General features: G+C 38.7%; 1 protein-coding gene and 1 pseudogene across 1 annotated transcript in view; both read left to right on the forward strand.

The window, feature by feature from the left end:
• The window catches only part of LOC115865317 (zinc finger protein 709-like), a 41,035-nt gene extending 31,252 nt beyond the window's left edge, over positions 1 to 9,783 (forward strand). The window contains exons 3-5 of the mRNA XM_030879980.2: positions 3,712 to 3,838; positions 4,215 to 4,275; positions 4,662 to 9,783. Coding sequence (XP_030735840.1) covers positions 3,712 to 3,838; positions 4,215 to 4,275; positions 4,662 to 5,718 — 1,245 coding nt within the window. The 3' untranslated portion in view covers positions 5,719 to 9,783. The remainder of the gene's footprint in view (positions 1 to 3,711; positions 3,839 to 4,214; positions 4,276 to 4,661) is intronic.
• LOC132597044 (interleukin-1 receptor-associated kinase 1 pseudogene) lies at positions 9,672 to 16,931 on the forward strand (annotated as a pseudogene).
• Positions 16,932 to 17,206: the final 275 nt, after the last annotated feature.

Consider the following 17,206-nt stretch of genomic DNA (forward strand, 5'->3'; position numbering starts at 1 on the left):
AAAATAAACAAATGGGTCCCAAACAACGTATAAGCTTTTGTACAACAAAGGAAACCATAAACAAAATGAAAACACAACCTACGTACTAGGAGAAAATATTTGTCAGTGATGCCACCAACAGGGGCTTAATTTCTAAAATATACAAATAGCACATACTATCCAATAACAAAAACCAGACAACCCAATAAAAAATGGGCAGAAGACCTAAATAGACATATCTCCAAAGAAGACATACATATGGCCAATAGGCACATGAAAAGATGTTCAGCATTGCTAATTGTTAGAGAAATGCAAATCAAAACTGCAGTGAGGTGCCCACCTCACATTGGTCAGAATGGCCATCATTAAAAGTCTGCAAATAACAAATGCTAGAGAGGGTGTGGAGAAAACGGAGCCCTTTTGTACTGTTGGAAGCAATGTAGATTGGTGCATCTACTTTGGAAAACAGTATGGAGGTCCCCCAAAACACTAGAGTTGCCATATCATCGAGAAATCCCAGTCCTGGGTATATATCCAGAGAAAACTCTAATTCAAAATGATACAGGCACCTAAATGTTCATAGCAGCACTATTTACAGCAACCAAGACATGGAAACAACCTACATGTCCATTGGCAGACGAATGGATAAAGATGTAGTATATATATTCAGTGGAATACTGCTCAGCCATTAAAGGTGAAATAATGCCATTTGCAGCAACATGGATAGATGTACAGATTATCATACTACATGAAGTAAATCAGATGGAGAAAGAGAAATACCATATGATATCACTTATATGTGATATCTAAAATATGTCACAAGTGAACTTATTTTCAAAACAAAAACAGACAGACATCAAAATGAAAGTTACGGTTACCAAAGGGGAAAGGGGGTGGGGGGAGATAAATTAGGAGTTTGGAATTAGCAGAAACAAGCTATTATATATAAAATAGATAAACAACAAGGTCCTATTGTATAGCACAAGGTACTGTAAAATCCTGTAGAAAACCTTAATGGAAAAGAATATGAAAAAGAATATATATATATGAATATATATATATATGTATATATATATCTGAATCACTTTTCTGTACACCAGAACCTAACACAACTTTGTAAATCATCTATACTTCAATAAAAGTGAATAAGTAAATCTGATATTACTGTAATTTTCTTTCATTTGTATTGAGACCATTGTTGATTGAAATGGTGACTAATATGGTTGGATTAATATCTAACACTTTTTACTCTTTCTATTTGTTGCCCTTATTTTTTCATTTGTCTTTTCTCTTTTTTCTACCTTCTCTGGATTTAACTGAGCATTTTGTCTGATTCTTCCTTTTTTCCATTCTTAACCTATACCTTTGTAAAGAACTTTTTTAGTGGTTGCCCTTGAGTTTTCAGTATACATTTAGAACTAACCCACATCAGTCTGCAACTTAACGCAGTACCTCTTCAGTGGTTGTTCAGGTACCTCATACCACACTATTCCCATTTCCCCTTCTCTGTCCCTATTGATATGGCTGTCATTTATTTCACTTATCCACAAGGTTATCATTATCAATGTCATTCTTGCTAATATGATTTTAGACAAAGTATCATCTATTATAAAAGAAATATAAAAGATGTTTACCTTTATTTATTCCTCTTTTAATTCTCCTACATAATTTACGTTCTTTCTGATGAATTTTAATGTCTTTCAAAGTTGGCATACTAATGACACGTTCCATCAATTTTTGTCTCAAAATGGCCTTCTATTTTTTAAGGATAATTGTGCTTCCTAACAGAATTCTAGGACACTGTTTGTTTTTTTTTTAATTTCAAAACTTTAAATGTTTCAATCCACTTAGTTCTTTTATATATACGTATGTATATAATTATTATTATTGTTTTTTTTTCCTGAAAAGAAGTCCAGTTTGATTCTAATCTTTATTTCTCTGTACCTAAAGTATACCTCTGGCTTCTTACAATATATATTCTCTTTGCCTTTGTTTTTCTCTCTACTTTAAATATAATATACTTTGGTCTCCATTTTAGGTGTTTTCATTTTTATTGTTCACTGAGCCTCATGGATCTATGGGTGTTGTCTATCATTAATATTAGGAACATCTCAGTGGTCGTTACTTATTTCTGTCTCTCTTTTCCTTCAATTATTTTCATTATATGTATCTTAAATCTTCTGTTAAAGAAGGTCATGCCAGAGTTCATGGATACTGTGTTCTATCTTTTTTGATCCTTTTTGTCTTTGTGTTAGACTACAGTGAAACAGTTTTTTTGGGTACCAGCCTTAAGAACAGAATCTTTGGGGCATATTTAAAAAATGTCTTTCTGGGCTTCCCTGGTGGCACAGTGGTTGAGAGTCCGCCTGCCGATGCAGGGGACGCAGGTTTGTGCCCTGGTCCGGGAGGATCCCTCATGCTGCGGAGCGGCTGGGCCTGTGAGCCATGGATGCTGAGCCTGCGCGTCTGGAGCCTGTGCTCCGCAACAGGAGAGGCCACAACAGTGAGAGACCCGCATACTGCAAAAAAAAAAAAGTCTTTCTTTTCTCTTTCCCAGTTTTAGGGCACCAGTTTATCCTTTGAAGTCAGTGCTCTCATGGCTCTGGGAGGACTTGTTTATTTCAAGATTTTTCATTCTCTTCTCATGAGATGGAGAATCACAACTTCTAATTTCATAAATCCCAGACTAGATTTTCACTTAGCAGTTGCAATACTGGCTGCTTGGAAAACTCCTGTTCCTGAAATAGCAGGATGGAGACTTTATGTTCTTTTGGAGGAAGCCAATGATGAAACCCTTACATAATTTATAATCATGGGAAAATTCACCATCAAAGTGTTATGGACTTTGGTGAGCTCCCTTGTAAACTGTAGCTCTTAACATGTTCCTTGAGGGCAGTAAGACCCAGAGTATACTGTTATGGTGTGAAGAGAAAGAGTTTTTTGGGCATGTAATTGCACTGTGTGTTCTAGAATTTGGCTGGAAGCGCCTTGAGGCACCTGAGTATAGGGATTTTGTGATCTAACATATTAATGCTTCTTCCCCATGTCTGAACTCTAAATTTGAAGTAACTTTCTACCTGCATCAAATTATATGTAGAGAGGAAGGAAAAACAGAGTCTATGCTAATCATTATACAACTTAAAAGCAGTGCATCTGCAGAAGAATATTTATATTCAGGCAACTGTGTGTGATTGTGATTTCTTCTAAAGGCCTGGAGGACTTTGGGACAGTGTGGCCAGCTGGGCTTTGTTAAAAGTTTGATTTCTACAGGTCACCTGGCCTCTGATGATAGGTGATAGGATTAGAAAAAAGCTTCCAGTTCTTCACTGTATGCCTATTTATTAAAACCTCATACAATCTTGATCCTCTGCCTCATGGAGTACTGTAACTTGTGGATCATAAGAAGAAGATGAAAGAATTTTTTCAGCAGAAATCATTGTTCTTAAAATGACGTTTCTTTCATTTGTAAAGTATTTCTCATTCTCTGGGCTCTGCCATTATTGTGATATAAGCGATACTGTGACCACAAAAGTTATGTGTAAATAATTTCCATTTGTTCATGATGCTGTTAAATTATTGAGGAAGTATGGAGAATAAGTTTATCATGATCAAGTCATAGAATAACTCTTTGTAAACAACAGAATTGTATGTAACCTTCCTATAAATCGAGTGTGCGTGTCTAGTTCTGTCAGTCTCATGAATCTCAGTGTGCTCCTATTTTGGGTGTTTTAGGACTCATTGGCCTTTGAGGATGTGGCTGTGAATTTCACCCTGGAGGAGTGGGTTTTACTGGATTCCTCACAGAGGAAACTCTACAGAGATGTGATGCGGGAAAACTTCCAGAACCTGGTCTCAGTAGGTAAGAATGAAAAATTCCCTCCCTTTGTCAATTAGAGAACAAGTGTTTCTTACCTGTCAATATTGTTCAAAGTTGTGGAATGTGGAAAGGGAAAACTTTGGTAAAGAAACTAGGGGAGGTGGGGATCAAAGGGAAATCCCCAGCGGTGCAGTGGTTAGGACTCGGCACTTTCACCACTGCTGTGGCCTCAGTTCAGTCTCTAGTCAGGAAACTAAGATCCTGTAGGCCATACTGCACAGCACCCGCCCCCCCAAAATAAAGAGAAGAAGAAAGAAAGGAAACTAGACATAGTCAGAGCTCATCATGGGCCTAAAGTCCAATAATTTTTCTGTCATTTCTAGTACTTTGGGATCATTTTTCTGGTTCTGCATTTCAGAAACAAAACAGGAAGATCATGACATTGAAGATCAGTACAAAAACCAGGGGAGAAAATTAAGGTGAGTCACACCCGCAATTCAAAGCATTGTCTTGTGAGAATCATGGTATATTCTGAAAATTTTAAAGAAGTCAACAAAAACAAATAGCCCAGTCTTCAAATTTAGTTATTCTATTCTCAGAAAATGTCTCCGAAAAAGTATTTTCTTAAATGTGATATAAATGTTCTGTGTTTCCAATATAGTTCATGTGCAGTCAATAAACCCTATATTTGAATATCACTTTTTAATAGAAGAGGTGAAGTCCTGTTGCAGAGCATTCAGTTTATTCAACTTCTAACAATTCACACAAGATAGAAAACCTCACTGTTCCTATAAATCATAATAAATACAATAAATAAATGATTTCTTAATAAAGAAATCATTGATAATCTTCTCATTGTTTACAGAAGTTCTATGGTAGAGAGACTCTCTGAAAGTAAAGGCAGTAGTTTCTGTGGAGAAAACTTCACCCTTATTCCAACTCTCAATCTGAAGAAGAAAACTCCTGGTTTAAAACCATGGGAATGCAGTGCATGTGCAAAGGTCTTCATGCATCATTCATCCTTTAATAGACACATGAAATGTCACATTGAAAACAAACGAAGAGAGTATCAAAAGTACCATGAGAAGGTATATAAATGTAAAGAATGTGGGAAAGCATTCATTTCTCCTAGTTCTCTTAGAACACATGAAAGGAGTCACACTGGAGAGAAGCCCTATGAATGTGAACAATGTGGAAAAGTCTTTCGATATCAAAAATCCTTCCGACTACACAAAAGAACTCACACAGGAGAGAAACCCTATGAATGTAAGGAATGTGGGAAAGCCTTCATGTGGGAAACAACTTTTCGAAAACACATGGTAACTCACGCTGGGGATTTACCTTACAAATGTCAGAAATGTGAGAAAGCATTCATTTATCCCAGTTGTCTTCGAATGCATGAAAGCAGTCACAACGGAGAGAAACCCTATCAATGTAAACAATGTGGAAAAGCCTTTAAAAGTCCTGAAACTATTCAAATCCATGAAAGAATTCACAGGGGAGAGAAACTCTATGAATGTAAGCAGTGTGGAAAAGGCTTCAATCATTTCAGTTCCTTACAGCTACACAAAAGACATCACACAGGAGAGACACCATATGTGTGTAAAACATGTTCTAAAGTATTGAATACTGCCCGGTCTCTTCAAAATCATGAAAGAATCCACACTGGAGAAAAACCCTATGAATGTAAGGAATGTGGGAAAGCCTTCACATGGAAAATAACCCTTCAGAAACACATGATAACACACACTGGGGATGGACCTTATAAATGTAAAGAATGTGAGAGAGTATTCATTAATCCCAGTTCTCTTAAAACACATGAAAGGAGTCACACTGGAGAGAAACCATATCAATGTGAACAATGTGGTAAAAGTTATAGATATCTAGCAGTTTTGAAAATACATCGAAGGACCCATACTTGAGAAAAACCCTATGAATGTAAAAATGAAGGGAAAACCTTCACTTCTGCATATGTTCAAGTGCATGAAAGAATTCACACTGGACAGAAACCCTATCAATGACAGGAATGTGGGCAATCCTTCATTTGCCTCTCAGTCGTTCAAAGACCTGAGACTGCACACTGGACAGAAATCATATAAAATATGACGAATGTGGGAATAGCTTTTCTGATCTTTGTAGTTTATGAAACCATAAAAGGGTTTACTAGATAAAACCTTATTTGTAAACAGCCTGGGTTGTTGGTCGATATCATTACATGTAAAAACTCCCATGGAAAAGAAGTATAAATGTAAGTAACATGAGATAACTTGATGGAAAGTAATCTATGCCTAATGTTCCAAAAAACCTTCAATATGAAAGAGTTTTTAAAAATTTTATTTATTATTATTTTTTTTTGGCCAGGCTGTGCAGCATGTGGGGCATCTTAGTTCCCCAATCAGGGATCAAACCTGTGCCCCGTGCAATGGAAGTGCAGAGTCTTAACCACTAGACTGCCAGTGAAGTCCAGAAAGAGTTGTTTTAAAAGTTTATAGGACTTTCCTGGTGGTGCAGTGGTTAAGAATCTGCCTGCCAATACAGGGTACATGGGTTCGAGCCCTAGTCCTGGAAGATCCCACATGCCACAGAGCAACTAAGCCCATGTGCCACAACTACTGAGCCTGGGCTCTAGAGCCCATGAGCCACAACTACTGAGCCCACGTGCCACAACTACTGAAGCCTATGTGCCTAGAGCCCATTCTCCACAACAAGGGAAGCCGCCACAATGAGAAGCCCGTGCACTGCAACGAAAAGCAGCCCCCGCTCGCCACAACTAGAGAAAGCCCATGTACAGCAGCAAAGACCCAATGCAGCCAAACAAACAAACAAACAAAAATTTATAAATATGTTGTGTTTACTCAGGATCTTTCTTCAAGTGTATCCTTCAATGGTGGATTTCTACTATTTCACGAACGAATATTAATGTGAATTCATTCTGTAATTCGTCTTTCAACAATAGTACATAACGTTTAAAGGTAGTGATTTTTCCTTTACTTGGATAGTTACTTTGTTCTATTTACTTCTGAAGCCTGTTGGATTCATGGATGAATTTAAGTGTATTTCTAGCATGCAGTGAGACTTAAATTTTTATAATGTTCTATTCATCCTCTGTTAATGGGCCATTGAAAAATGACAGTTAGGTATTTGTTGGGATTTCCTAGTAGTTTTGTGTGGCAGTTCCTAGGTATATAATATATTGTATATATTGTATCCTTTTTACTGAGAAAGATCCTTTCTGGTGGTGGTGTGTATAGGAGCCTTTTCCCATTTTCCATTCTATTAAACACTTGGAATAAATTTTATGTATGACTAATATGTCAAAGAGTATACTGTTATGTAAATTATGATTTTTCCTATTTGCTTTTTGTGTTTCCTTCTGACTGGTATTTGTTGAATAGACTGTGAGACTTGTGATAATACAGAAAATCTGGAGTTGGAGATATCTTGCCTATGAGTCATATTAGGACCTAGACTTTCCAGAATCTATCCCTTTTGTGGTTCCATGTTAGCATTCACCAACAGCTCACCTGTGTGCGATTTTAAAGCAGATGCAGAGAAGACGTTCTTCAGATAGTGGATTCCCCACACTGGGAGAGAGGCAGATATGTAGGAGCTTCAAGGACACCATCTCCCAGCTTATTTTCCAGATTCTGTGTCCTTGTAGTCAAGAGTGTCCTCAACACCATCAAAAAATGCTTGATTTCCATTTTTATAGACATGTAGGTTCCCCTGATATCTTCACAGCTTACACATCAAAGATCCATCAGAGTTTGAATTTTTTCTGTAAGGCCTCTTGTGTCCACTTTGAAAGTTATTTCAGTATTTTATGATTGGTAATAGTCTCTGATTACACTCCTCTCTGGATTATATCTTTATAGTGTCTAATATGTGTAGGAAACACTTTATGTAGTTAATAATACTAGTAATACTAGTATGTGTTCCTGACTCACCACAACATTCACAAAGGTGCCACCAAAACGAATGACATGAGAGTTTGTTTCTCTACTGCATTGCACAGGGACATTGGTGACCCATTGTTTCCATGTGAGAATAAGCACCTCCTTCTGTCAAGATGGCTATGGGTGTTTCCTGTTACTTGTAGCTGAATATAATCCCCCAACATGTTTTTTATTGTCTTTTATTTTACATGATTGAAACTGTTTGAATTTTTTGTGAAACAGTAGTTTTTGTAGTCTTTTCAAATATTTTACCAACTCTTTTTGAAGCTTTCATTAGCTAACAATGTTACTTTTCATTTCCTCAAAGAATATATTAAAGTATCCTTTTTATGTATGAATATTCAGAAAAACCTTGTAGCTTTCTTCATTTAATCATTATGCAATGTGAGTAAGTTTTTTAAAAATATTATGTTGGCCAAAAGGTTTGTTCATTTTTTTCTGTAAGATGGTCTAGCAGAGCTTCCCTGGTGGCACAGTGGGTAAGAATCTGCCTGCCAATGCAGGGGACAAGGGTTCAATCCCTGGTCTGGGAAGATCTCACATGCCGTGGAGCAACTAAGCCCATGTGCCACAACTACTGAGCTTGTGCTCTAGAGCCTGCAAGCCACAACTACTGAGCCCACATGCCTAGAGCTTGTGCGCTGCAACAAAAGAGGCCACTGCAATGAGAAGACCACGCACCACAACGAAGAGTAACCCCTGCTGGCTGCAACTAGAGAAAGCCTGCATGTAGCAACAAATACCTAATGCAGCCAAAAATAAATAAATTAAAAAAATTTTTTTTTAATTAAAAAAAATGGTCTAGTAGCACTAAGTTGTCTTTAACTTCATTTGAAACAATTTTGTTAGATTGTATTGTGGCAGTTCTCATATCAGTAAGCATTTAAAAAAAATCAAAATTGGTGAATTTTTGTGTAGCCATTTTAATATTGGTGATGTAAGGGAAAAAGTAACATTTTCGGCATATTATGCTTTATTATTTCAAGAAAGGCAAAAACGCAACTGAAAAGCAAAAAACAATTGTGCAGTTTATGGAGAAGGTGCTGTGACTGACCAAACGTGTCAAAATTCATTTACCAAGTTTCATGCTAGAGATTTCTTGCTGGACGATGCTCCACATTGGGGTAGACCAGTTGAAGTTGATAGTGATCAAATGGAGACATCAATTGAGAGCAATCGACATTATACCACGTGGGAGATAGCCTACATACTCAAAATATCCAAATCAAGTGCTGAAAATCATTTGCACCAGCTTGGTTATGTCAATCGCTTTGATGTTTGAGTTCCACATAAGTTAAGCAAAAAAAAAACCTTCTTGATCGTACTTCTGCGTGCGATTCTCTACTGAAATGTAATGAAAACGTTCCGTTTTTAAAACAAATTGGGACGGGTGATGAAAAGTGGATACTGTACAATAATGTGGAACAGAAAAAATCGTGGGGCAAGTGAAACAAGCCACCACAAACCACACCAAAGGCTGGTCCTCATCCAAAAAAGGTGATGTTGTGTATATGGGGGGATTGGAAGGGAGTCCTCTATTATGAGCTCCTTCTGGAAAACAAAACGATCAATTCCAACAAGTACTGCTCACAGTTAGACCAACTGAAAGCAGCACTCAACATAAAGCATCCAGAATTAGTGAACAGAAAATGCGTAATCTTCCATCAGGATGACGCAAGACCACATATTTCTTTGATGACCAGGCAAAAACTGTTACAGCTTGGCTGGGAAGTTCTGATTCATCTGCCGTATTCACCAGACATTGCACCTTCGGATTTCCATTTATTTTGGTCTTTACAAAATTCTCTTACTGGAAAAAATTTCAATTCCCTGGAAGACTGTAAAAGGCACCTTGAACAGTTCTTTACTCAAAAAGATAAAAAGTTTTGGAAAGATGGAATTATGAAGTTGCCAGAAAAATGGCAGAAGGTAATGGAACAAAATGGTGAATATGCTGTTCAATAAAGTTTTTGGTGAAAATGAAAAATGTGTCTTTCATTTTTACTTAAAAACCGAAGGAAGTTTTTGGCCAACCCAATATTTATTTATTTATTTTGCTGTGCTGGGTCTTAGTTGTGGCATGCAGGATCTTCAATCTTCATTGAGGCATGCTGGATCTTTGGTTGCAGTATGCGAACTCGTAGTTGCCACATCTCATAGTTCCCTGACCAGACAGAGAGAATGGACTTGAGGACACGGGGAGGGGGAAGGGTAAGCTGAGACGAAGTGAGAGAGTGACATTGACATATATACACTACCAAATATAAAATAAATAGCTAGTGAGAAGCAGCCGCATAGTACAGGGAGGTCAACTTGGTGCTCTGTGACCATTTAGAGGTGTGGGATACAAAGGGTGGGAGGGAGACGCAAGAGGGAGGGGATATGGAGATATATGTATATGTATAGCTGATTCACATTGTTATATAGCAGCAACTAACACAAAATGTAAAGCAATTATACCTCAATAAATATGTTAATTAAAAAAAAAACCTGAGAAACACTTTGACCCATATCATTACATGTGAAAACTCCCATGGAAAAGAAGTATAAATAGTAGTAACATGAGATAAGTAGATAGAAAGTACTCCGTGCCTAATGTTCCAGAAAACCTTCAATATGAAAGAGTTGTTTTAAAAGTTTATAAATATTTTGTTTTTACTAAGGGTATTTCTTCATGTGTATCTTTGAATGATGGATTTATACTAATTTCAGAAATGAATATTAATGTGAGTTAATTCCATAAGTTGTCTTTCAACAATAATCATAAGTTTCAAAGGTACTTATTTTTCCTTTAATCAGACAATGATTTTTTTCTCTTTACATTTGAAGCCTGATGGATCCATGGGTGAATTTACGTGTATTTCTAATATGCAATTAGGCTTAAATTTTTATAATGTTCTATTCATTCTCTGTTAATGGGACATTGAAAAATGGCAGTTTGGTATTTGTTGGAATTTTCCTAGTAGTATTGTGTGGCAGTTCCTGGATATTCGTAATCCATTATATATGTTTCACCCTTTTTAGAAATATTTATTTATTTATTTTTGGCTGCATTGGGTCTTTGTTGCTGCACGTGGGCTTTCTCTAGTTGTGGCGAGTGGGGGCTACTCTTCATTGAGGTGCGCAGGCTTCTTGTTGCAGTGGCTTCTCTTTGTTGCAGAGCATGGGCTCTAGGCACGTGGGCTTCAGTAGTTGTGGCTCGCAGGCTCTAGAGCGCAGGCTCAGTAGTTGTGGCACACGGGCTTAGTTGCTCTGTGGCTTGTGGGATCTTTCCAGACCAGGGCTCAAACCTGTGCTCCCTGCTTTGGCAGGCGGATTCTTAACCGCTGCACCAGCTGCACCACCAGGGAAATCCCTATTTCACCCTTTTTACTGAGAAAGATCCTTTTTTGTGGTGGTGCGTATAGGAGCCTTTTTCCATTCCATTCTATTGAACACTTGGAATAAATTTTATGTATGGCTAGGATGTCAAAGAGCATACTGTTATGTAAATTATGATTTTTCCTATTTGCTTTTTGTGTTTTCTTCTCACTCGTATTAGTTGAATAGACTATGAGGCTTGTGATAATACAAAAAATCTGGAGTTGGAGATATCTTGCCTGTGAGTAATATTAAGACCTAGACTTTCCAGAATCCATCCTTTTTTTGGTTCCATATCAGCATTCACCAATAATTCACCTGTGTGATTTTAAAGCAGGTGCAAAGAAGACATTCTTTAGCTATTGGAGTCCCCAGACTGGGAGAGAGGCAGACACATAGGAGCTTCAATGACACCATCTTCCAGCTTATTTTCCAGATTCTGTGTCTTTATAGTCAAGAGTATTGTCAACACCACCAACAAGTGTTTGATTACCATTTTTATAGATGTGTAGTTTCCCCTGATGTCTTCACACCTTCCACATAAAAGATCCATCAGAGTTTGAATTTTTTCTGTAAGTCTTCTTATATCTACCATGAAAGTATTTCAGTGTTTTATGGTTGGGAATATTCTCTGATTCCACTCTTCTCTGAATTATATCTTTATAATGTCTAATTTGTGTTGAAAACAGTTTATGCTGTTAACAGTGCTAGTGAGTATGTGTTCCTGACTCACCACGGCATTCACAATGGTGCCGCCAGAAAGAATGACATGGGAGTTTGTTTCTCTGCTTCATTGTGCAGTGGCTTCCTTGACTCATTGTTTCCATGTGAGAATAAGCACCTTCCTTCTGTCAGGATGGCTATGCATGTTTCGTATTACTTTTAGCTCAATATAATCCCTCAATGTGTTTATTTTATTGTATGTGATTAAAACTATTCTATTCAGAATGATTATAGACAAACAACAAGGTCCCAGTGTATAGCACAGGGAACTGTATTCAGTATCCTTTAATAAACTATAATGGAAAAAATACTAAAAGGAATATCTATGTGTATAACTGAATCACTTTGCTGTACAGCAGAAGTTAACACAAAATTGTAAAGCAACTATACTTCAATTAAAAAAAATGATTACAAACCCTATACGACTGTGGTGTATAATAGTAACAGTGTGCTTGAGAGGACTTCTTACAGCATTTTCACTTGTGTTAGAGGATTTGATTGCTATACAAGATAGCAAGACATTTTTCTTTATTGAATGCTTTCAGGCAGTTTATTTTATCGTTGGTGTTCATAATCATTTTCCTGAAGGCAAAAACAGTGTTGTGGAGATAAACTTAATTAGTAAGAAGCTTCGTTCAATTATATTAGTAAGAAGAGGGGACTATTGGTCATTTTTATGGTTTTGCATTTTATCTTTTATCATTGTTAGAGATAGGGTTATAAAATACATAAATTCACTTCTTAGTATACTAGGTAATATTTTTGAAATCATTTTAGTGACTTAACTGAGGTCTATAAATTTAGGTAAATTGTGAGGCAATACAAAGCTGGCAAGGGAGAAAGATAGGACTACTTTGCCAGTGATCCCTTTCTGAAACACTATACTCTTTTTTTTTTTTTATGTTTATCTTATTGAAGTATAGTTGATTTACAATGTTGTGTTAATTTATGCTGTGTAGCAGGGTGGTTCAGTTATACATATACACATTCTTTTTCATATTGTTTTCCATTATTGTTTATCACAGATATTGAATATAGTTCCCTTTGCTATACAGTAAGACCTTGTTGTTTATCTATTCTATGTATAATAGTTGGCCTCCGCTAATCCCAATCTCCCAATCCATCCCTCCCCCCACCCCCTCTCCCCCTTGGCAACCACAAGTCTGTTCTCTATGTCTGTAAGTCTATTTCTGTTTCCTAAATACATTCAGTTGTGTCATTTTTTTTACACCTTCTCCATTCCTTTAATGTGCATAGAGTAACCAGTGTATATAAATAGGCATAGCACCTTGGCCCCTATTCCTGTTTTTTTTTTAATTTTTAAAAAATTTTATTGAAGACTAGTTTATTTACAATGTTTTGTTAATTTCTGCCATATAGCAAAGTGACACAGTTACATATATGTATATATTCTTTTCCATATTGTTTTCCATTATGGTTTATCACAGGATATTGAATATAGTTTCCTGTGCTATACAGTAGGACCATTTTTTTATCCATCCTATATATATAATATTTTGTAGATATGTTGATTTGTGTCATATTTTAGATTTCACATATAAGTGATATCATATAGTATTTGTCTCTCTCTTTCTGACTTACTCCACTTAGTGTGATAATCTCTAGGTCCATCCATGTTGCTGAAAATGGCATTATTTCCTTCTTTTTTCTGGCTGAGTAGTATTCCCTTGTTTATATGTACCACATTTTCTTTGTCCATTCATCTGTCGATGGACATTTAGGTTGTTTCCATGTCTTGGCTATTGTAAATAGCACTGCTCTGAATATAGAGATGCATGTATCTATTGAATTATAGTTTTGTCTGGATATACGCCCAGGAGTGGAATTGCTGGATCATATGGCAACTTTATTTTTAGTTTTTTGAGGAACCTCCATACTGTGTTCCAAAGTGGATGCACCAATTTACATTCCTACCAACAATGTAGGAAGGTTCCCTTTTCTCCACACCTTCTCCAGCATTTGTTATTTGTAGACTTTTTAATGATGGACAGTCTGACTGCTGTGAGGTGGTACCTTATTGCAGTTTTGATTTGCATTTCCCTGATAATTAGCAATTTTTTTTTCTGTTTCTTCCTGATTAAATCTTGGGTGTTTGTACATTTCTAAGAATTTCTTCATTTCTTCCAGGTTGTCCATTTTATGGGCATGTAATTGTTCATACTAGTATCTTGTGTTGTTTTGTATGTCTGTGGTATTGGTTGTAACTTTTCTTTTTTCCATTCTGATTTTATTGATTTTGGCCCTCTTTTTTTCTTGATGAGTCTGGCTAAAGGTTTATCGAAGAACCAGCTCTTAGTTTCATTGATCTTTTCTGTTTTTTTAGTCCCTATTTCACTTATTTCTGCTCTGATTTTTTTTTTTTTTTTTGGCTGCATTGGGTCTTCGTTGCTGTGAGCAGGCCTTCCATAGTTGTGGCAAGCAGGAGCTACTCTTTTTTTTTTTTTTTTTGTGGTACGCGGGCCTCTCACTGTTGTGACCTCTCCCGTTGCAGAGCACAGGCTCCGGACACGCAGGCTCAGCGGCCATGGCTCATGGGCCTAGCCGCTTCACGGCATGTGGGATCTTCCCAGACCGGGGCACAAACCCATGTCCCCTGCGTCGGCAGGCGGACTCTCAACCACTGCGCCACCAGGGAAGCCCCTGTAGTTCTTAACAGAACAAAAACTGATCTTCCCTGAACCAGAAGTATTCTGCCACTAGACTGCGTTTGGACTTCAACTACAATTCTTCCCTTAGGTTTCCAACGTGCCCATTTAGATTGTTTTTTTTTTTTTTTGGCTGCGCCACATGGCTTGTGGGAACTTAGTTTCCTGACCAGTGTTTGAACCTGGGCCCTCAACAGTGAAAGCGCAGAGTCCTAATCACTGGACTTCCAGGGAATTCCCTCGATTGCATATTTTTTATTTAGCCAATCCTCCATAAGAACATGAGCCACTTTCTTAAAGAGGAAAAAAAAGGAAAAGGAAAATTAATATATGTGTATAAACACATACACTTACATGCATCATGATGGTTCTGTTTATGTGAAGGATCATGACTAACATTGTATTTTAATTTTTATCTATTAGAAATCAAATTGTGCCTTATAATTGAGGAGTCATTTTTTCTGTGTAATCTCCTAAACAGTAAATTTTGTGAAGTGTTCAGTATCGTTTTGGAAATCATAAAAAACAAAATTTCTCAATTTTGATCACATATAAAATGACAAGTGATTTTAGAGCTATCACTTTCATTCTCTATTGACTGGAATGGGCTTCATACTAAATGTATTAGGATGTCCTTACAGTGTGAGGAGGTCTTCAGACTCATTCCTCAATAAAACTGGTGAAAATTATTTTAATAACAAATATTTCAAGCTGCCAGAAATAGTCTTAAAGGCAAACAGCAGATGAAGAACATTTGTTCAAGTAAATCTAGGAAGAGTCAATAACCATGTAGTATCTTTGTAAGGTGGCATATTGTAACTAGATTTATCACAGTGATCATTTTGAAATGTATAGAAATATTGAATCACAGTGTTGTGTAAGAGGAACTAACATAGTGTTGTAGGTCAATTATATTTCAAAAGCAAACAAACTCATAGGAATAGAGAGCAGATTTGTGGTTACCAGAGGTGGGGGAGGGGAATTCAATAAATGCAGTCAAAAGGTCAAAACTTCCAGTTCAAAGATAAATAAGTACTAAGGATGTAATGTACAACATGGCAAATATAATTTGCACTGCTGTATGTGGTATATGAAAGTAGCTGAGAGAATAAATTCTAAGAGTTCTCACCACAAGGAAAAACTTTATTTTCTATTTCTTATTTTTGTATCTATAGGAGATGATGGATGCTCATTAAATTTAGTGTGATAAGTTTGCATTGCATTGATGTATGTGGGTCAAATTATTATGTGGTACACCTTCAGTGATGTATGCAATTATATCTCAATAAAACTTGAAGAAGAGAAAAACTCATAAAGATTTGTATGAAATATGAGTCTGTGTTATTTGAACCAAGAGCACTCCCTGTGAATGAAAAATTAATCCGTCAATCTAAGAAAGAATTGGAAAATTTTATTTGAGCCAAATTTGAGGATTGTAACCTGGGAAGAGCATCTCAGAAAGCTCTGAGAACTGTTTCGCTCGTTAGAAGTCACGGCACAGGCCGGAGGGCTGTGAGGATGCACGGTGCCCAGACCAAGTATCTGAAAGACCTGGTTGAAGAGGAAGCCGAGGAGGCTGGGGTGGCCCTGAAAAGCACCCAGACCACACTCCAAGCAGGTCTGGCTGCAGATGCCTGAGCGGCCCCGATCTCCACCCAAATCTACAAGAAACACCTGGAACGCAGGCCCGGGCCATGCCCACCAGAGCTGGGCCTGGCCCTGGGCCATCTGGCTTGCTGCTGCCTGCACCACCGGGCCAAGAGGAGACCGCCCCCACCCCCCCTCCCACGAACCAGGTGTACCAGAGCCTGGAGAAGCTGCAGGCAGCAGTGGCAGGGCCGTCTCTGGAGCCAGAGGCCGCCAGCCGCCAACCCTTTTCCCGCAAGAGAACTCCTACGTGTCCACCACCAGCAGTGCCCTGAGCGGTGCCCGCCCATGGCAGCCCCTGGCAGCGCCCTCGGGAGGCCTGGCCCAGGCTCCAGAGAGGCCGCAGAAAGGTGCCAGCCAGCCCGTGGATAGAGACAAGAGCATGTCCGGCCTATCTGCTGCCCTGCATTGCTGACCCCAAGCTGCCCCCTGGGCCCAGCCCAGCCAGGCAGCTCTGGCCCAGGGGCCGCCGTTTGTGCACCAGCACCCCTCAGGCAGGCTGGCTGCACTCAAGGGGGTACCACCCGAGAGTCGAGCTGGGGGAGCGGCCCGGGGCTCCAGCCCACAGCTATGGAAGGATCACTCCTGGACGGCTCGATGTCGTCACAGCCCCCGCAGAACGTCATCACGCCAGCACAACAGAAGATGCTGCAGAAGCTGGCCTTGCACGAGGATGGGGTCCTAGACAGCCTGCAGCTGCTGTCGTCCAGCTCCTTCCCAGACTTGGGCCTGGAACAACAGAACAGGCAGGGCCCCAAAGAGAGTGATGAGTTTCAGAGCTGAACTGTCCATCTGGTCAGATTCCTAAACCCGGAGGTCAAAATTCTCATGGTTGGAAGTTCTCACAGCTCGCGAACCCTCTGCAGTCTGTGGGCAGGGGGGTGGGGGCTCCGTCCTCACGGAGGAGGGCAGGTGGTGGCCTTGCTGCTCTTGGGGTGTGGGCACAGGCAGGGCTCAGAGCCCTCCGGGCTGACTGCTGCTGGCTGTCAGTAGGGCAGGACTTCTCAACAGCCTGCCTTGAGGCCAGCATTCGCGGGAGAGGAAAGCCGATGTCGTTG

Source organism: Globicephala melas, chromosome 3 (genome assembly GCF_963455315.2).
Source record: "Globicephala melas chromosome 3, mGloMel1.2, whole genome shotgun sequence".
In the NCBI taxonomy this organism is placed as follows: domain Eukaryota; kingdom Metazoa; phylum Chordata; class Mammalia; order Artiodactyla; family Delphinidae; genus Globicephala; species Globicephala melas.